Raw genomic sequence first — 21,244 nt, 5'->3', positions numbered from 1 at the left:
AAAATCTGAGATCATATTTAAATTTAGCGAGACATTTAAATGTCAAGTTTGATCAAATTGCGTAAGAAGAATTCACTTCGCCTGCCCTCGTGACCCGAAAGTAATATATGTACTTGCTCAGCGAAAATATCTCGCAACGCGAGATACTTGCAGTGTCATCGCACTTTTGTTTTCGACCTACAGAACCGTGCATTCATGACGTTGCATTTGTCGTATTCATGTTTTCGAGTTCACACTCGAACCTACATTTCGGTGCAGGAAAAAAGATTAAAGTGGAACAGCGCGCCGTGCAAAATAATAATGTTCCGGAACCGAAAAGATAATATCACAACGGCCATATCCATCCGGTAAAGTGCAGATGCATGCAATAATAGAGAAGGCCGGTCACGCTTTTAATATCTCTTTCAAGGCAGGGCTTTTGTATATCATAAAAGAGAATAAGCAGCTTTGTGCCGAAACTGAGAAATTGTCTTCTAATTATCTCTGGAGCGAAAAAGTACAACAGAGCGTCTTTTATCATAGAATTAGCAGCATAGTGACGTTTTAAGATAAGAGAATTTAAAGATAAGAGAAAAATCTTTTTAATTATAATAACTTTTAACTTTGAAAGCTCGAAGACTTTGAAAAACTCAGCAGTCATTCAAAATTACGATAATTCGTAGAAGAGAAATCGCAGCTCATTTTCTATGAAAATATTTTAGAGAGAAAATTTCAAACTTTTAAAAGGTTGCAAACATAGTTTAAAATATTTTACAGAGAGGTAAATACCAAATTTAAATAAATTAAAATATTTTGGTTCATCTGCGATACCTGCGAGGAAACTCTGCGAGTTTCTCTTTTATTATGTTTTATCATCGGAGAGCTGATGGAAAGAGGTAAAGATCTAAAGGAAAAAAAAAAGAATTTGGAAGTACGCTAAAAGCGCTTCCACCGAGTACCATTATCGTGCTCCGCTGCACGTCACACGGTGAATCGAAGTGTACACTGCATATCGGCTGAATCACGAATACGCTTGTTGATTTATTTATCAGCGCACTACCCTTGCACGGGCACGCACACACAAACGCGCATTACGGGCGGATACGATCGCTATATGTCGATGAACGTACGATCCATGGTTTACCGTTTCTTATCTCACCTAGATCGAACCTGAGCAGATCGAAGGCGAGTTAATTTTATCGTGGCGGAGAAAGAGAGAGAGAGAGAGAGACGGAGAGAAGATGAAGCCTTCCGGCTCCGGGCACTCGCGAATAATCGTGCTTATCCTCAAGGAGCTCGTGAGTCACCGGCGGAATTAGGCCTCATCCGGCGTGGCTTCATCGAATTCACGCCGCGATGGTCGCCGCCGATAGAAGTCGGCAGCCGCCCGCTGATTTACCGCGCTCGTTACAGACGACTACTGAATTCGCATTAATTTATGTGCGTCCACAAATCAAGCGCGAAATAGAATCGTTTCCTTCTTTCCGCCCGTGCGCGCTTCCATCCGCGGCCCCCGCGGGGCCGCGATCGCGCGCGCCGATAACGGCATCGATAACCGATGCATTTCGTTCCGCCGCCCACGGTTACGCGGGGTTGCAAAGTACAAATAACGTCGTCGACGTATCGGCGCGATCATTAAGTGTCCCCGTTACATCGTTGCGTCACGTCGATTATATCGCCAGCGTGGTTCACTCACGGCCAATTATGGCCGAGAGACGGTTTTTTCACGCTCGTTCTGCTCGCTGACCCGTAAAGATAATCGACTATCTGAAGGCGTTTAACTCGCAGAACGCATTTCGCCTCAAGATACAATGCCGTCGATTATACTTATTGTTAAGCCTCCTAAATCTCGATCGTCATGTTTCTCCCGATATTGACGTCGAAATGTCAAGCAGAACGTCACGTCACCTCGTACACTCCGCAGCTCCGTTTAACATTTCCGAAATTCCAGTCGCGTAGCGTCGAATTCAGAGAATTTCGCGCTCCAAGTGAAAATCAATTATCTCGCGTTTTCGCGGCGAATCGCGCGGCGATCGCGGTAAAATGCCGCGCGTGAAAGACACACGATTGCGCGCAAGGGTCGGTGATAAATCGCCGCGTCGATAATGAACTCGCGCGTTAAAATCGGACGTCCCGCGCGCACTCGCGATGCTTTATAGTGCCGGAAGTCGGACGCGCCGGAAAATTGAATCGTTCGCGTAGCCGCCCCGTCCCGGCCATTATTTCCATCGTTTCATTAGATCGCCGCGTGATAAGCCCCGCATTCCGCATGCAACCCTCCCCATCGCATCCGCCGCTGCGTCTCGTCTTCATATTGGCTCGTTCCTCTCACGGTGCTAACTGATAATTACGTTAGCACGGTGAGCGATAATTATACGGCGCATTCGGGGGACGTTTCAATAGCTGTATCTCTATCGCTAACGTGGAAGCGTACGCCGAGCTACGAATTTACACTTCGACGTTGCGTTTCCGTCACGCGGCACGGTGCAGCAATAACGCAATCTCGAACCTTTCCCCAGCACGAACGCGCTCTTGGAAACGCGAGATGCGATCGACGTTAATCGTTCCTCGTATGAGAGAGAACATCGGCTACAAGGATCCCTCCGCTTTTCTCGAACGGAATCTTAGCCCCGGGACGGTAATCGAACCCCCACGCAAGTATCCTTCGCGCGTACTTTGTTGACTGCGAGTATCTTTGATCTAAAGTTCTCGAATGTCTATTAAGCGTAGTCATTATTTTTTCCAAAAATTGTTCTAGAAAAATAGAAAATAATTATTAATTAATGAAGCAATTGCTTAAAAAAATCAATGCCTAGTGAATAAAATTGCAAAGTTTAATCAAATTTATGTGGAAATAAAAATCTCTGAACTTAACTTTTTAAAGCCACTCTAGTCGATTTTTGAGTTGCAATACTTTATCATTCACAAGATATGCGGATTATTCAGAGTTTATAATTAGTAATTATAATATATTGTAACATGATAACAAAACAAATGTAATTATTGATTAATTATTTGGCATATATCAGTTTTTATTTGCATAAACAGACAGCATGCGTGCGCGTATGTAAAATTTTTGCATGTATGCACGAGAGTAACGATGAGACGTGAAACAAGGTTGCACGCGATAATCGGATCTCTCGCTCGATGTCGGTTTCGTCGTGGAAATCGACTTAATTAAGTCGAACTTAAGTTTGAACGACACAGCATGGTGAAGTACATCGCCGGGGTGGCGCACGATGACTGCGCGGGACATCGCGGGTCTTCTCGTCGCTTCGCTAATTGGCGAAGCGCGACGGGGGAACATCCGCTCGGTCTTCGCTGCTAAAATTACATCGATATAATTAATCGCCGCTGCTCGTTACGGGGGGAAAAGTGCTCGCGGAGCGTTGCGAAAGCCCACGCCATAATTAAGCGGAGGGGCGAATGCGGTGACGCGTCTCGCATTACGCACATGCGTGCGCGTCTGAGAGTTCGACGAAATTTTACGACGGCGTTTCGCAAAAACCGCTGCACCTACCGCATTTGCGGGCTGACTTTTAATTACCGCGGCCCATCGTTCTTAATTTACCTCAGGTGCCGCCCGGTCTCACGGGCCGGGTCGAAGTTTGCGCAACGCACCACTTTTAACAAAAAGACGTCCAACGCGTGAGATCACATTACGATTATCCCCAACCTCGATTCGATCCTCGAAAGGAAGTCTGCTACAGTGAAGCAATGGTACAACCGCAGTTAAAGTTAATTACTGTTAATTAAATTTAACTAATGTGAAAAGAAACTTGTTTCACATAGAATTATGAAAATATTAGAAAGACAATAGATTTCTCACTTTGTCGCAGTTTTTGAAATATCCGCAACGAGACAAGGATTTTACTCCATTATTATAATCTATAATAACTAGATTTAAAAAAAATAAAAATAAAAATGACCGAACTTTCGAAAGGATTTCATCAAAAACGATCAACGTAAAGCGGGAGAATGTTTGCGTCAGCGATGATACAAACCAATTTGGTGAGTAATTATCAATTCGGTAACTAATTGCGCAGATGGAATTTACATAAGACTCCGGCGGTCCGATTAAGAGTTAATTACCGGCATGACGAAGAGAATTGGAGCGAACGATGGGAACATTTGGACGCCTGAACGAGTGTCGCAACGTTCTGGTTTTTCTTCCTCGCGAGCGAACGTCACGTCGAGACGATTTTTTGTTTCGTAATCTCGGTAATATGATAATGCGTGCATCTATTAAGTTTTATAAAGGCACACTGGAAAAAGAGAACAGAAATCTCCAGAACTTTTTTCGATCCCGATTTTGAATAAAAATCGCAAACCGGCGAGGAATTTTTCCCTTGCAGCGACAATCATTTTAGCCATAAATTCCGCGCATCTCCAGGCGCATCTTTCTCCAATCCCTTTCCGGTTCTTCTTTATCCGATCGCGAACGTGGGTGTCATACGCCGATTATGCGGGATGGGCATCTACATAGCACATGTACGCGCGCGCGCGCTATTACACTTCTCAACCGCGAGGAACAATGCCATTATTCCCACCTTCGAGAGGTACGCGGATGTATCTGGTGCCATTGTACCGTCGCGGAATGAAACGACCGGCAACGAGATCGCAAACGATAGACGGCGGCCGAGCGCGAGCCGCTCTGCATAGCTGTTTATGCGCCACGCAGCCCATAAGCAGCCCCGACGATGACTTATTCTGCACCGAAGCACTCTAATGAGGGTTGTTTCTTCTCGCGAGACGTCTCATAATGGAGACATCTGTCGCTGTACACATAATATATTCCAGTAAGTACCAAGAAGAGAGATTTAACGAGTCACTTCCGCTGCGTAATAAAAAGAGACTTCTGATTCAGAATCATTTAATTGAATTGATTTTTCAGTAATTTCAATTAATGTAGATGACAAACGGACAATCACTTTGATGGAAATTGCACGCCTTTAATCACATTTCTCTGTTCAACTGTTTCTTTTTCTCTCCTATTTTTTTGTTTTTTAATTCTGATATTTATTGCTTGTTGACGCGTGCAAAAGAATTCGCGTTCAAGTACCGGCAATAAATTTCTATCGCGCGACGATCAACGCGCCGTGACGGAACAAGCTATAACCCGCCGTTTAAAGAGCATCTAATGAACGAACCAATGATGTATGTGTATGTGTGTGTGATCTCGTTTATGGGATCGCAAAATGATAAGAAAGATATTTTACTGCTCGTCGGGATATCTTAATCGCGGATAGCAGACGAGATATCATTAAAGATCGTTGACTCGGAAAATGCTAATGAAATAAAATTCTTTCGTCTAAGCGAGTTCCGCGAAGTCGAATTTAACAAGGTAAAATTATAATTTAACAAACTCCAGCCCTTTGTTATGCACTTGCCACTTGTCGTGCTTTCAAGAATTACGAGTTGACAATTAAGCAGAACTTTTTGTCAGTTTAAATTAAAAAATATTTCCACAAGATAAATTATTTGAACAAAAATATTTCTCAATTATAAATGATTAAAAATAAAGAGTTTTGTTTTCGTTATTTTGCCTCCGGATATTAAGCGTCAGAAATAATTAAACAATGAAATATTTTTCTCATTTAATTGAAATTATTAATGTTTTCCTCGTTTACTTTAATTACACCGGTCAACACAATTTTTTTCACAAGAAAACTAAATGTTGTCTTTGATATATATTTTTACGCTGAATTCAAATATGTAATCAGATATGTTTCTACATCCACAGTTTTTCTGTGACAGCTATTTCTCATATTACAATTTCAAAGTTTTTAGTATTTTTTACACAAGTAATGATTTTTATTGTGAATAATAAATGGATATTAAACACTCATTTTTATAATAACAGCAGACATAAACTCTTAGTCAGTACAAAAAAAGATTGTGCAAGCTAAAATTCATATTCTGACATGTTAATCTGAGATACATTACTTAATAACTTTGCCTGATAGAGAAAATCTAAAAACATATTTGATTTCAGCATAAAAAGTACTATCAGATTCATTCAAGTTCTTGTGATAAAAAGGTTTATTATTGTTGACCAGCTGGCTTATAAATTAAACAAAAAATTTAAATTAATTTAAAGCCTACTTTATTGAAAAATATTTTGATTTAATATTGGGATTTTAAAAATTGTAATACAATAATTATCTCCCTTGATATTTCAGTGGAAAAAATTGTTTTTAGTTTATTAAAAAAAGCTGCCGTTAAAATATGACACTTTTAGATCGCTCTACATAGATTGAGAGAAAACAAAATGAAATTCTCTCTGCATTGATTTTTCTCACAATTCCACATCGCGAGATGGTTCGCGATAAGCGGTTACAAATTTGATCGGAATCAGCATCGCGTAGCATTCCTAGCATTCAGAACGAGTTTGATTTATTTTTCGACTTCCTGCCGCAAGATCTCTCCCCGTCGCGAGGCGTCGATTCCGACACACATAACCGGCTAATCGAGACGCTAATTACAGTCACGCTCACGGGCATCGGATCGTTAAGTCGGCGCGCAGCGCAACAACAACGTTTCCATCTTCCTTTCGAAGCGTTGCAGCTTCGCAATTACGAGATACGCGCGCGCGAACGATTCAAGAATAACGCACGCCACCGCCGCCGCCGACAGTACGTCCAGGATACGCTTGCCGGCACTGAGAATAATCGAAACTACGCATCGGTGCCTGGTTTTCTCTTCCGCGGGAATACGCTGCGTTCCGTAGCCGTGGAAGAAGCGGCGTGCTGACACGGTAAAGAGAGCATCGCGATCAAACCGGATGTAACGATAGGATCGCGATGCTTCCGATTCCGGCATTGAAATACACGGTGAAAAATCGAATACACAGAATCTCTGTGTATATATTTATGTCCACATGACAAACTTCAATTTTATTTCAATTTAATTTAAGACTCGCGGCTTTTAATTTTTCTTGCTCCAAACTGATCGCTGCGATAACTGAAAAAATGCATGCTGCGATAGTGGCAGCAATATGCGAGAAATAAAAAAAATAAATAAAACGAAAAGGTTTGCTAACATATTCCGCAATACCACGTTTGTAAATCTCAAGATTTACGAATCGTTATTAAAGGCTGAAAAAATTTTATGAATTAAAAAATATAAAAATTTACGACTGGAACAAAGAAAAAAGTATCATCCTGCAGCATGATTCAGAGAAAGTTCGGCCACTCATCCTCGGATGTAAGCCGACGTTTATGACGGCGGACAATCGATTGCGACTTCGGAGAAAGCGGCAACCGCGCAATTTCCGCCGCATTGATGTTGACGGTCGGATTTTTAACATTCTTACGTGTTTCAATCGCGACGATCGAGAAGAAGAAGTGAAAGAAAATCTCGGAAGTCGACCGATCCAGCGGCCAATAATAGACGGAGCTTATTCCATCACGGAATCCGATTGTCAACGTCCTGACCGTTACGGAACTCGCATTCCTACGGTGGGAATTTCGTGTCTACAACTTCGTTTCACGCGTCCCTCCTCTCTCTCTCTCTCTCTCTCTCTCTCTCTTTCTTTTAACGTCCCCCAAGCCGGACGATTCCCCTGTAGCTTCTTCTTTCTTATCCCCCGTCGTATCGTGCACCTGGCTACCTGCTCTACGACCTGCTCCGTTCGTCGGTGCCGCCGTCCGTCGGCTGGTAACCGGCGGTGCGCGGTTAAAAGCGGCGCGCACACACGCCTTTATATAGAAGAGATTAAACTGGTAACTCCCTGGAAAACGCTCCTTGCGCACTTAGAGACGCGCCTCCGCCGGAATACGTCTTATTCTTCCGTCGAAGGCAGTGTTCCTCATCTGTTCTTACCGCCATTGCGGACTGGCATTACGGAAATACAAACGTAAACAGTTCTATTCGCTACGTAATTCCGGACGTTTTTTCGCGCAAAAATCTAAGGATTTCGAAAACTGCTTTCTGGAATCAAAACTTTTGACAGCGATTCTGAGAAAAGATTTGAAATAATTAAGAATAAAATATAAATAAAAAAAACCATGTCGTTTGTCCCAAACTTAATTCGGAAATAAAGGTTGTCGCGCGTCATTTATTGTGCAATTTCGAATGCAGCGGATATTAAGCGATGTGTCGACAACGTATCGACATGTAGCAGTGCTCGGGAAATGCGCACCTCGTCCCGCCTTAAAACGGTAACTATGCAATTCCAAAAGGAATTAATCGCGACAAACGCGAGCGAATGATAGATAATACGCGCGGCGACGCGGATGTGCACGCATTCAGCGGTCGTTCCTCAAGTATGGATTTATAACGTTGATTTATGACCGCGACGAGCAGGCCTGACGCGAGTTCCTAATCACCGACATTAGTACGCATTAATGCGCATAGAAAGCGCGGACTGATGTTCCTCCCGAGAAAGAGAGAGAGAGAGAAGAGAATGGAAAATAATTCAAAAATAATTTACATGCTATGTCTAAAAATAGAATAGATCGCGGTTAACATACGGTTCGGCGGCAGTCGCCGATCGAAAGCTCATAGAAAATACAGCTGATGGTATTGTGCAAAGCGCAACGGAAACTATCGTCGAAGAAATCAAGCATGAAAAACGGAGACTTTCTCGGATAAAAATACGCGATTTCTTCATAATTATGTTTTCATCGCGTTTCTCCGTTGCGACAATCATTATTATTATTGATTACTGCGGTCTCAGTGTTATTATATACAATTTCCATCTTTCAATTATGTATTTCGCGTAACGTTATACCATTTCGCGTACACAATTGCGTAGATGATACGAATTATAACAATATGCAATAATCGTTGGTGTAATAAATCCTGCGGCGCAAACGCTGCGAATATGCAATCCCCGTTTTGGCGAGCGAAAATGCAGACTGGCAAAATAAACAGCGGCTCGTTGCCCGGGAAGGATTGCGCGCGAGCATGTTGAAAAGGTCGAACCGCGAAATCCGCCCTAGCTGCAAGCCGCGCGTTACACGATCAGACGACGCGGAAACGGACGGGGAATTCCGCACAAACAAATTCTGCCTCGCCGCGGGACGCGGCGAGTGCGACGTGCCGCTCCCTCAGATCGCGTCCTATGCAAGTCGGATCCGCGGGATGTCGTCACGTTTTCCGTGTTAATACGCGAAGGACTTCCTGGAGCGCCGGATCCCCGCGGCGTGTAGGCGGTTCTGGCGACATTCGCGGTCACGGCGATGACTTTTTGACACGGCGTACGTACTTATCTCGAAAAGAGAGCGGCGCTCCAAGGGCGATCCGAGATGAGAAAAATGCAAGAACGATAAATTCGCATGCAAGATAAAATCGCGTCAAGATTTAGAATTGGGAATGCAATGGCGAAAACGCACGTCGCAAATTTTGATACGTTTATACTTACAAAACAATGTTGTTAATGTTACTTTTGTCCATTTCTGACGACGTAAAAATCACGACATAAAACGCAGTTAAAATGATTATCAGGCACCGTCGATAATAGACGAAAATAATTCGCGCAAGCTTAATTCCAGGGATATTTAGCTATCGCGAGGTGCATTAGCCGCGGACCGACTTCCTCCTTCCTGCATGCACGTATGCATTAATCGCATGCCAACGCTATGCACGAACTCGGAAGATGAAGTGGCAAAGAAAAGTCTTTAAAATTACCAAAGCACTCGTGCATGAGAAATTAAGGAAGCTAATGAAAGCGTCAATTACATCCTTTTCTCTGGGCGAAATAAGAGAGATAACCGGGCGCCGCGTGAAAGATACGTCGAAAGAAGTTACAATTAAAAAAAAAAAAAAAAAAGAGAGTACGATTACACATCGGAAGCGAATCGAGAATGATGACAGGTGCGCGCGTTCAGCGATGCGCCGTTCTTCTTTCCGGACGGGGACGGCGTCCTAAATTCATGCCTCGTTTATGCATGTACCTGTTGCGCGGGGGGGGGGGGGAGAGAGGAGGTGTTGCACGTCGCGGCCAGCTGCGTAAACCTGAACAGCAGGTGGGTTCAGAGGTCAAACGTAGCGTCGAAACGCCGCGGAGGGCCCGGGAGGTGCGGATGGACGGGGTACACGTGCCGGTGCTAAGTTACGAGAAACTAGTCGTAAATCGAGGCGAGCTCCGGAGGTGCCTCGCCGCCGTGGGCGCCGATATAACGGTGACGGCCGGGTCGCCGGTGACCTCCTTTTTGCGCGACGCGCTTCTCCTCCTCCTCCTCCTCGCCGGTCCTCGTCTTCGGCGTTCCTCCGTCGATTCGCGTAACTGTACATTCGTTCACGTTAGCCCCCTTACCGCCATTGACCCGAGAAAGGCGCGCGAATACCCGGTGTCGCGATACCGTATGCATAAATCGTGGAATTGAAAGAATATTACGGCATTTTTTTTGTCGTTTCCTGTCGTAGTCAGAATTAATAAGTGGATAAAAATCAACGGCCGCGGGGAAGAGAATGTTGGAAAGAGCGCGCGAAAATGAGCGTGAAAATGCGAAAAGCGTGAGAATATTAGCGTGAAAATGAAAAAAGCGCGTAAACGAGCTCGCGCTAATGTCACGACTTATCACCTGCCTGATTGCCTAATTAGAGCGGAGGGGAAAAAAGATGATGCGCGATGTTCCGCCGCGATACCGTTGCGACGAGCAGGAATAATGGCGAGGTAAGTGAAACGCAGCTCCGGGCGGGATTTATCATTGCCTACTTAGAAATCGTGATGCTCGAACATGATGCCTGCCTTCGAACCGATTGGTCGGCAACGCGGCTCTCAAAGAGAGAAATCCCGAGCCGACACGCGGATCCCGTATGCGTCATAGGAATTTCGAGGAGCGTGGCGAATCGCGCCGATCGACACGCGTGTTCTTGAATCACTCGCCAGTGGAAACGAGCGAGTGAGAAGCGTGTAATTACGATTCCTTGAAAGCGGGACCAGATCTCGCGCTAAGCTCACCGGCGCGCTCGAGTATTGCACAACGATGACACGCAGAAGATCCGACTGGTTTTTTTTTTCACACACGTTCTCTGACGCACGTCCCGGAGGAAAAATTGTTCAGTGACTTCGAACACCATTCAGAAGAACGTAAACACCGCGGGGGAACTTTTACGTTTCTCGATATAAACTTTGAGAATACTTCGAAGAAAGTAACTCGAGAAAAAGATAGATTTTGTTTTTTAAGGATTTTTTTTTTTACCAATTCTTCAATTTACTGATATAACTGAATAATGTATACTGCGCGTGGGATTGAATTATGCTGATCAAAGTTTCCGAGCAAAGGTCCACGAAACATTGTGTAAAAAAATGAAAATCTTGTTCGTTCTCGCTTCGGCAGTGAATGACACAATGTATACGATTGCATGTTGCAAAACACTCAGAATGCTACAATTCGCAGTTAGATTGATTTCAAACGGCGAAGCTGTCAGGAAATGGCAAGAGCGCGTTCATCACGATTCCGCACTTTGCTCTGAACGTTGTCGCGCGGCTTCTTACACGCGAGAATACGCCGGAACACGTGGGAAAAAAAGACCGTGCAGGCATCGCGCCTACAACCGCCATGAGAATTCGCCCTTTGTTACGGTTTCACATCCTATAATTAAAGGGAAGAAGAGCTTCGTTAGAGATCTCTATCTCGTTACGTACATTAACCCTACATACGAAGCTTAATGAATTAATCGAAATTGCGGAACCGTCGAGAAAAAAAATCCGACGTGCTTGAATCTCGCGTGTGTGCTCGAATATGTGTAACGCCAATGCAAATGAAACGCGAGAATTAATGTGATTATTAGCGCCTTGATTGTTCGGTTTCGTCAACTTCTGTATAATAACCAATCGTCGTTTCACCATCGCGCTATCATTAACGAGTCGAATCGATTATCGTACCTGTCAAAGTTCAATCTTCGATGCAACTTATAGCGAATTTCATAAGCGACTACCGTTGTTAATAATCGCGCGCGGGAGCCGGCGACGAAGATTATTTAATACTTATCTAATGTCCGTTACGCAAGCTTCCTGTTTGCTCTACGACATTTATAGGGGCGGACAGTATATTAATAATTATAGAGGCAAGGTAATATTAATAATTATCTGAGCGTACTGTTTAAATTAATACACTCAATTCCATCTGAATTTTTATCAACTAAAATAACTGCTCAAAATTAATTTGCATTTTCCGTAGCTTTTTAAAGCTAAATACTGCTTCTCGGCTGTATTTAGAACTGCACTTGTGATCGCAACATTCTCTTTTCCAATATAGCTTAATTAAAAAATTAATATAATATTTTAAAATCAATGTCCTTCGATCTTTTTCACTCATCAATCATTAATTTCGTAGATAAAATTTACATCGTTGATTTCTTTCTATTATTTAATTAAGAAAAATCTTAGTTTCTCTGCATGCTCACTCAATTATCGACGTAGTTTTATACCAAGTTTTATATTAAGGCAAGAATCGTTTTAGCTTTAGCCGGAACGTAGTTCGGCGCTAATGCAGTAGACGAACGCGTTGTCATCGTCACCCAGTATATGTCTCGCGAAGGAAGTGAGTAACAAGAAGAACCGGTCGACCTGGCACATAACCGCTTCGTATCCGTCATTTTTCCTTAGCTGATATACCTGCTTCTACCCTGCCCTCTCACGCCTGCTATCTGGCGTCTCCGCTCGCCCGTACGGACTTTCCTTCGCGTGAATGTCACGTTGGCATTTTGAAGCGAGTCGCTAATAACTACTACCACTACTTCGGTAATTCTCCCGTTGACGATAAAGAGATATGTGCCCTGCCGTTGTACGAAGGGAATCAGCATAAATCTCATAAAGCAGAACTTTTTGCCGCACAAAAGAATTTGCTATTGCAATCGGGACTTTTTAAAAATCGAATGATCGATCTTTCCTTTCATATTTTTTTATTTCCAATTATTTCCATATCCCGATAATTGTCTGAAATTAAAATTCTGACAAAACAATCCGCTTGAAAATTTATTTAAAAAATAATACTTCGATATTCATTTATATTTTTATCAGAATGTTGTAATTTAAATTGAAAATTAATATTCTCTTTTAAATGTACTATTAAAACGATCTAGCTATCTGAAATAAACGATACAAAAGCGACAATTATCTAGTATCTACGATTGTAAAATGCGGCACGCGATACTTTATCGGAGTTATCCGGTTAACAAGTCGCGCGAAACGTTTGCCGATTTGCCGCTGACGCCGGGGGGGTAAAAGGCTTTCGGTGTTTTTCAAGCCGACGCGAAACACGATCGATCTCGCAATTCTCGGCCGAATATGCAGTACGGATCGCGGGAAGGAAAGGAAAAGAAAAAAGGCGCGAGAGGCAAGCCGATTGTGAGTGAGGTGCGATTGCGCGATCGGGTTACGTCAGGGCGTATCTGTCCCGCTTGGAGTTTCCTGGTGCAGATCGGCACCAGTATATTAGAAACGGCATACATTAGGAATGGTATTACACTCGGTGTATCCAGTCCCACGACACGCGGAAAGGTCGCCGAAGGTTCACGGAGGGAAATTCGCGCAGAGTGCGCGGTCACCGCCGAGCGAACACCGCGCTCTCTCTCTCTCTCTGAAACTCGTCGATTTGCAATTTTCCGGCAAACGAGCGTGGCAGCGAACGAAAGGGATTATGTTGTCCCTCGGATGTTGCACATCGGATTCTGTGTGTGCGCGGAATCGCGTACGAGACGCAATTAGGATAACAAACCGCGCGTGTGTCGATCGGGATAGACAAGGGAGAGGCGGAAAATGTCGGCGCCCACAGAGACACGTAGGCTCTCTCACAGAGCTATCATTTGCGTTCGCTTCTGGGGCCTGAGTTGCGCGCCGATCCGACACGCATGACTGATTCGCGCTTATCTAGGCACGTGCATACGCAAAACCGTAATCTCGCGGCGTGTGTTAATAAAACGCCCCTGCCGCCCAACGGATAATAATCCGGAATCGATCTGTCGATACGTCAATGCATTAAGATCGCCGCTAAGAAATGCACGACAACGCTGCGAGCAAGCGTTCCCTGACGGATTCGTATGTATTAGACAAAGCGCGCGTTGAGCGAGATACGAAGAGAACGATGTAGGCTTAAATCATACTTACAACCGGTATTTCTTATAAGCCGCGCGCTTACTGTGGAACGAGATTTCGTTTCGTACATTATAAATGCGAGGACACATCGAGAATGAAATGATTTATCTCGAAAATATTTAAAAACGATGGTGTCTTCGTGTGTACAAATGATATATTTGCGATCGTTCTGTGCTCAGAACCGAGCGGCTATACAATTTCGAATAATTAACGTGGCTAATAATAATATTGAATTAATATGATAGCGCTCGTCAGCTATTTTCAAATAGTAATTGTTCCAATAACAATTGCAACGTATAATATTGCACCGAGCAACCTGTATCTTTTACGTTTTCCAATAAATTTTGTTCTCCGCATGTTCTCTCAACGCTGCAGCAAAATAAATATATCTAATTACTGCTCTCCAGCGTACGCCCTTCTATTCGCTCTTCAAACTGCGCTCTCGCCGGCGCGTATTGCCGATTTTTCGACCTTAGAGATCACTCTGTAAAAAGACACCGTATCGTGACATAGTTAAGGAATTATTGGTACTTAGACCTTGTAAGTGCGGCGACCTCTCTCCTCGCGTGACTCCGCGACATGCTACTTCGTGAAATAGCAATGCATCAAAAATCTTGGCGAGTGGCAGTCAAGGCTCCGATGCTTTTGCAACTCTATCAGCACGAGCCACACGAACGGGCGATTGTCCCGGCGAGCTTATCATCTGTTTGCTCCAGAAAGTACCGCAAAGATTACATCTCAAATCTCGATACAATGTCTCTTTATAAAGCGATCCCTAAGGTCGAAAAATCGGCCTAATAACATCCGCCAACAGTAAAAGGTGATTTAAAACGCGAGTAAAAACGTATCTATTAAAAAGTCATAATTACATTTCATTTATTTTATCAAATCATAATAGTAAAAAAAAAATCGTTTGCACGTTGCAATATCACAAATAAATATTATAGTTGAAATATGAAAAACTGTGTTATTATTAAAGATATTTTTAATTGATAAAATGCATATAAATGTTTGCCGTAATAATGACAGCAAGTTATTGCGCGTTTGAAAAATTGTACAAATTTTTACTAGATAATAAATCTTCCTCCCTCGGACAGTCCAGAAATAGAAATAATCCTTTTGACTAGAAAAATGAGAGAGGAAGGGAGCCAGCATATCTGTTGCAGACTGAATCTTCATACATTTAAATTAACAAGCGCAGATATCATCGAGATGGAAAGGAAGATCCGCGCCATGCGGTGTGTATATAATGTGTATACTTATTGAGAGTAAATTACGGATGACTGCTTATGAATTTGGATCGAGGCTCGAGCGATAAGCAACACGCAACGATCCGCCGTTGGATCCGCGCGTCGTGGAAAATAAATCGAGACACGCAACTCATACGCGTTTGCATAATGCGTTAGTCCGCGATCTACGCGAGGGCAGAATTAACTTTTCACGGCGCGGAAGCGCTCGATATATCGTGTCGTGCGTCGAAAACGAGGTGGAAAGGAACGAAAGAAATGTAATAATCGCGCTTGTAATATCCATCCGTTCTTAGCCATCGTAACAATCGTGAAGCAACGACCGCGAGTAATTGCTCCCGAAATGCTCGCTAACGCGAAACACTATGCTCGGAATCGACATTTCTCGCCAGTCACGATTAGTAAACCGCACTGCGGCGAAGATTGAACGAGAGGCGGTTTCTGGATGACTTGTCAACTTACATAAAATCTTCGCTTTCTCGTCGCTCAGGTCTCGTCGCGAGCGTCGTCTCTTCCGCTACTCAAACAACACGCGTGTCAACAGACATATAAAAAGAAGTAGGGCGCTTTTTAGACTTCTCTCGAACACTTATGTTGCCTGGGTAAATATTATCGCGATCGCGATCGGAGATAGGCGTATTCCACGATCGTTACACGAGCTTCGACAAAACGGCGAGGGATCTTCGGGAATGCCAAAGGTGCCACGCGCAAAATGCGTTCGCGTGTATGCCATAATAATGACACTCGTGCTGCAAATTACGGACATTGCATACCAATCCGGCCGCGTTCGCCTTGCGAGCTTCCTCTCTTGCAGTTCGCGAAATGAAGATATCATGGCCCGCTTGGCCTTGCCCGCTCGACCTTTATTATAAAATGCCTTTTAAACTCGGGGCACGCGAGAATATCCGCGCGCATAATTGTAATGCATAAGAATTTTTGTTCGATTTCAATATTCCAAAATGTGGTAAAAATTACATCTTATTGTTTCAATTTTTTTTTTAATTTTATGAGAAGAGAGAACAAGGTGATTCAGAAGTTGACTACAGCAACAGCAGAAATTGAAAATTATTATTTTGGACAAACAAGTTTACAGTTTTGAAAAGATTTTAACAACTTAGGGCCAACTTGTTCCAACTTTACCTCTCAGTTTTCTATATCAGTAACTTAGTAATCACGGTTGGAATGCCGAATAATATTATCTCTTGGCAATGATAAATTAACCTGTAGAAGAATTTTATCAACTGATAGAACACTGATATTTACTGGTATTTATTTTAGATAACAGAGGGGTGAAAAGTCTGTCAAAAAGTTGAAATAGTTAATCAATCGGCCCTTAAACAATTAATAATAAAATAAAAAACCAACTTGGATAAATGCGTAAGAATAATTTAAAATAATGAAATTTAAAATTTCCAGTCAACTTTAGGCTATTGTTACAATCAACGCCTCGCAGAAAGTGATTTCTGAGAGTCATCGGATTCGATTTTGCGCCCTGCGAACTTACCATGACTGGTGCACGTGTGCGCCTGTGTATCGTCTAATGCCGCAGTTGTTGGTCCAGTAGAAACATGTCCACGAAGGAGGCAATCGGAGCGATGAGAGGAAAACTTGAAATCGCTGTCTCTTACTCTCGCCGTGTCGTTGCTCCCTGCACAGTGTCAGCACGGATCTTACACCATACGTAAACACACACACAAAAGAAAAGGGAGAAAGAGGGACGCGTGTCACGGAAAAACGCGCCACGCATACAAGCGCGTCGGTGCGTACGCCTCCTACACTTTTCCACTCACCAGACACAGACCTCGTTTTAGCGTAAAATTTTCCGTTTTTTTTTTTCCGAATTTGCGATTAAATCTTCGTCCGAGATATCGTCGCGCGATCGGCAGCCGAGATCGGAGAACGAAGGGGGCGAAAATCACCCTCCGGCTGTGTTTCCGACGACGCGCGTCTGTTCTCTTCGGAAAAACGTGCGTGCAGATGCGCGACCGGCTCGCGTATACAGTTACGCGCCGGTTTAAACAGGCCAAGAGAAGCCGACGGACGGATTTTCAACCTGGCGAACACCGACTGAGCCCACGACCGGCAGGTAGGTACGCCGTCGCCCCTCCACCGGTCGCTCGTTCGGTCGCTCGGTGCCGCACCACCACCGGTCGCCCGCTCACCGTGTTCTCCATTCTCATTTCCTTCGCTTCACTTGCCTTCGCCGCTCCTTCTCCTACCTCGCCTGCTTCGTCCTCCTTCGCTCCTTTCGTCGTATGCACGCGCGTTTCTCCCGCAGAGACGGCTCTACCATCCGGCGAACTGGGTGACCGCGCGTGTGAAAGTGCATCGTCGCGCGTTAGATTACAACGGAAGGCATCCGCGTGCATCTTCATAAACGCTCGAAATCGAAATCCTTATTGCACAGGACTGCCCGCATGTCGAGGATCTTGATTGCGCTGACGATCACGCGAAACTGCGAAGTTTCGTCAACAGCTGATTATCCGCCGATTCATTTTTTCATACACATCTTTCATATATTATTTACATCAAATTAATAAGAGATATATTTTACTTTTGCAAAATTTTTGCATCACAAACGCGCGAAAACTTCATTAAAATGATAAATTCACTGAGAATGCACACAAATGCCTCGCGTTAAAGAGAGCAAAAATTTCTTAGAAAGTATATTTCTAATATAAACTTTTGCTGTGAATTGTGTCAAGGTATCGCCAAATAGCGATCTTCACCTTGAACAATTGCGACGAACACACGGAGACCTGATATTTACGGAAGTTTTTACGCGCACAAAGGCTTCATATTAAACCATGAGAAGAGACTATAAGATTTCACCAGGATTTCGCGTACATGAGAAGTTTAAATATCTATAAGCGCTTTCACCGAAGCCCTAGTGTGTACAATGACTCGCTCAATAAAATGGATTCTCACGGTATTCATCAGCGGCGAACACGCCTAGGGCATCGTTAATTCTCGCGCCGCCTCTGTCCCCCTCCTCGTCGTTGTATCATCGTGGCTTATTAACGCACAAGCGGTAGACCATAGTTATCATATCCTATCGGCGCTAACAGCATTACGTCCTGCATAATTATGCACCTTTCAGTGGACGGTTATTATGGCCAAACTACACGATCACGGACAACAATTACATCGTAACATTTCATATCGCAAAACGATAACGATTATAAAATTTAAGACTGAAGATAGAATCGCTCATCCATTCACTGTCGCGATATATTTATTGCGACAGCGACGTTTATAATTTGGCGACGTTTCACATCGTTTAATGCGTTTGCGATACCTTAATAACAGAAAATTTACAAGCTTGGACTTTTTAGGAACGAAAGAAGGATATGCAGGAGCATTAAATTATTGGTCGTAACGGGAAGAAAACAAAGGTTTTCTTGCTCAACAAATATACCCAGCAAACACAGAACATTGCAGCAATATTGCGGCAATATCGCAATATTGCGGCAATATCGCAATATTGCAACGTTGCTGCAATGTTACTGCAATATTCTGTGTTTGCTGATATATATATATTATATTTATAATTAATATATATATTTAACTAAAGATATTACTTTATTCTTATATCTCTATGAGCAAGAAATTAATGAGACGCAATAACAGCGTCTGGTTTTTCATCGTCTTCTACTTCTTCTCCTGATACTCTATCTGTAGATATATATTCTTCAAAGTTAACTTTAAACATTTCTCCTGATGGTGGACACGTAATGCGAATTCTAGTAAAGTATAATGGTACAATCATAAGAGAACACAATTATGTAAGTGAAAAAAAAACATGATTATAATTTTGCTAAAAGTTACCTGGTGATAAAAGGTCCAGGTCGACGTGGCTTTGCAGCATCAACGTCCTGAACAACAGCGGCGAAATTTTCCTCTAACTGTTTCGTGTCCATATTGAGCTAAAATTAATTTTGATCGATAAATAAATCATAAAATAGATTAATCAATAATCTTCTCCATCGTTTCACTCATAATGTATGATTAACAGAATCATTTAATACATTGTTTTAATGTGTACTATATATTGTGTTATATATTTTATTTACTGTTTGTAATAATATGAAACAATCGTATAAATAACAGCAGAACTTACCGTTCCAAATTCAATATCGATGGTACCATAAAATTTCACAACATCATGTGGTTTTGCTGTGTATTTTATGCCGGTTACAAATTTTGTTACAAGCATCTTTATGTCAGGATTCAGAGTACCTAAACATAAATTAACGAAGGATATAAATCATTTTTAAAGAATGGCACAAAAAATGTCAAAATCTATTATTATATATTTCTACTAACCCATTTTAGTGTTGGGAAACTTCTTTCTCATAATCCCTCTAATTAATAACAAATCAGGTAAAATGGTTGGTTCCGACACAACAATGTCATACTCTTTTATTGAGAATTCTCCATTCTAGAATAGTATAAACCCCATCAGTAATGATTTATCAGAAGATATAATCTTCACATATTCATTACAAAAAATATTGATGTAATATCATTACCTCACCTGAATCTTTTTTATTAAATCTTTGCCACCAGCAAAGTGAGCTCCGGCATCTATCGCAATATTCTGCATTTCAGGACTTTTACAAAATGCCAATATCTTCCTGTTTTGATCTTGGCTAAATGCATGTGGTATGCATATTATCCGCGAAAAAGAATCTACAAATTTATTCTTTTTTGCATCCTAAAAACACATTTAACATAACTTTATACGTGTGTAAATGATTTTTTATACTTTGACATACTTTAGTCTTACCTGCATATCCAATTCTATAAATGCTTTTATAGGTGCATTTGGTAAATTATACATAGTAGGATGATGCGTTTCTCGATGATTTTGTACTGCTTCCTCAAAGGAATAAACTTTCCATTTGTGATATCTCCCTATCCATACGTTATCTATTGGATCTGTCCTTTGACTGTCGTCTAATATAACATCTTCAACGTTGGTTTCACCCTTCTGTATTGCACTAACATAAGAAAATAATAGAAAATATAATATCATATTTGTTATATTATTTTTTTCTGATAAAAAAGATAAAATATTATTGATATTTGTTTCTTGCAAGTAAATTGTGTCAATATTTGCATTGTAGAATATTGGGGACACAACATTAATAAAAATGTAAAACTCGATTGTAAAATAATTTATGTTATGAAAATTAAGGCCTTACATTCTTGTCTGTCTCTGATTGTGTGGAATAAAACCCACTTTTTCAATAATTTTTTTGACTTTCTTCTTCTTGGCCTTTTCTCTTGTACCTTTTCTAGCAGCATAGTTCCGCATTTGTAGAAAACCAATGGGACAAAAATTAAGGCCTGTCACATGCCTGTATGTTGAAGAAAGACTATTTAGCAGCCAGCCTGAAAAAAAAACCATCTTTAGATATGAGAGAAAATGTAATATCGTTTTATTTATTGAATTAAATAAAAGTAAATATAATTTAAGGTTAAACATATTGACTTCTTTTATAAAGAAAGACTTTTTACAGAGATCTCGTTATTATTTGTTAGTCAACAATGATGAAAAGAAAACATTTAATTATACAGCAATTATTTTGTCATGTATTGTCAACAGAATATTGAAAAGACTAGGATAAAATTCATACCGCTGGCTGCTGCCATGTTTTCTAAAGCGAAACTCAGGAATGAATAGGTTAGGGTTTAGATTTGATACGAACGTGTTGAATGAGAACACAGGCATGCATACTGTGATAAGAATCGGAAGTTTCTGTCAAACACTTTTGAACATATTTCTGCAAGATTATATTTTCTTTTTATAAAACACAATCTTTTTTTAGCATAAACTGCCAAATCGGTAATTAACACTAAATACTAAGATTTTAATTCTTGCTAAATCACTAAATTATAGAAAAAAATGCTAAAGATATTAGATGAACTGCACAAGCGATAGTAATCATAAATGTAGAAATACACA

General features: G+C 41.9%; 2 protein-coding genes across 3 annotated transcripts in view; both read right to left on the bottom strand.

Moving 5' to 3' along the window:
• Positions 1–18,481, bottom strand: part of Cad99C (cadherin-99C) — a 98,895-nt gene extending 80,414 nt beyond the window's left edge. Inside the window, exons 1-2 of one of the 2 annotated variants that reach the window (XM_067349142.1) lie at positions 17,064–18,481; positions 16,778–16,921 (exon numbers count right to left, since the gene is read on the bottom strand). In XM_067349142.1, coding sequence (XP_067205243.1) covers positions 16,778–16,780 — 3 coding nt within the window. In that variant the 5' untranslated portion in view covers positions 16,781–16,921; positions 17,064–18,481. Of the gene's footprint in view, positions 1–16,777 lie in introns of both variants that reach the window. The other variant, XM_012373487.2, reaches the window with a different exon arrangement.
• A 331-nt stretch (positions 18,482–18,812) lies between these two features.
• mRpL1 (mitochondrial ribosomal protein L1) lies at positions 18,813–21,064 on the bottom strand. The gene is made up of 8 exons (XM_012373493.2): positions 20,916–21,064; positions 20,481–20,670; positions 20,063–20,276; positions 19,811–19,990; positions 19,600–19,714; positions 19,394–19,512; positions 19,102–19,199; positions 18,813–19,016 (listed from the first exon to the last, which is right to left on the bottom strand). The coding sequence occupies exons 1-8, from the start codon at positions 20,929–20,931 to the stop codon at positions 18,884–18,886; spliced, it is 1,065 nt and encodes a 354-aa protein (XP_012228916.1). The 5' UTR covers positions 20,932–21,064; the 3' UTR covers positions 18,813–18,883.
• Positions 21,065–21,244: the final 180 nt, after the last annotated feature.

The sequence above is a fragment of the Linepithema humile genome, chromosome 2 (genome assembly GCF_040581485.1).
Source record: "Linepithema humile isolate Giens D197 chromosome 2, Lhum_UNIL_v1.0, whole genome shotgun sequence".
Lineage (NCBI taxonomy): Eukaryota > Metazoa > Arthropoda > Insecta > Hymenoptera > Formicidae > Linepithema > Linepithema humile.
Note: the sequence above shows the minus strand (reverse complement) of the source record. Positions and strands in the feature narration are given on the sequence as shown.

Excerpts from the sequence above, each read along its gene's own strand:
- mRpL1 (XM_012373493.2), bottom strand. Across the intron at positions 19,715-19,810 it reads ATTTAATAAAAAAGATTCAG|AATGGAGAATTCTCAATAAA; the intron begins GTGAGGTAATGA and ends ATACTATTCTAG. Across the intron at positions 19,200-19,393 it reads TCGATATTGAATTTGGAACG|CTCAATATGGACACGAAACA; the intron begins GTAAGTTCTGCT and ends AATTAATTTTAG.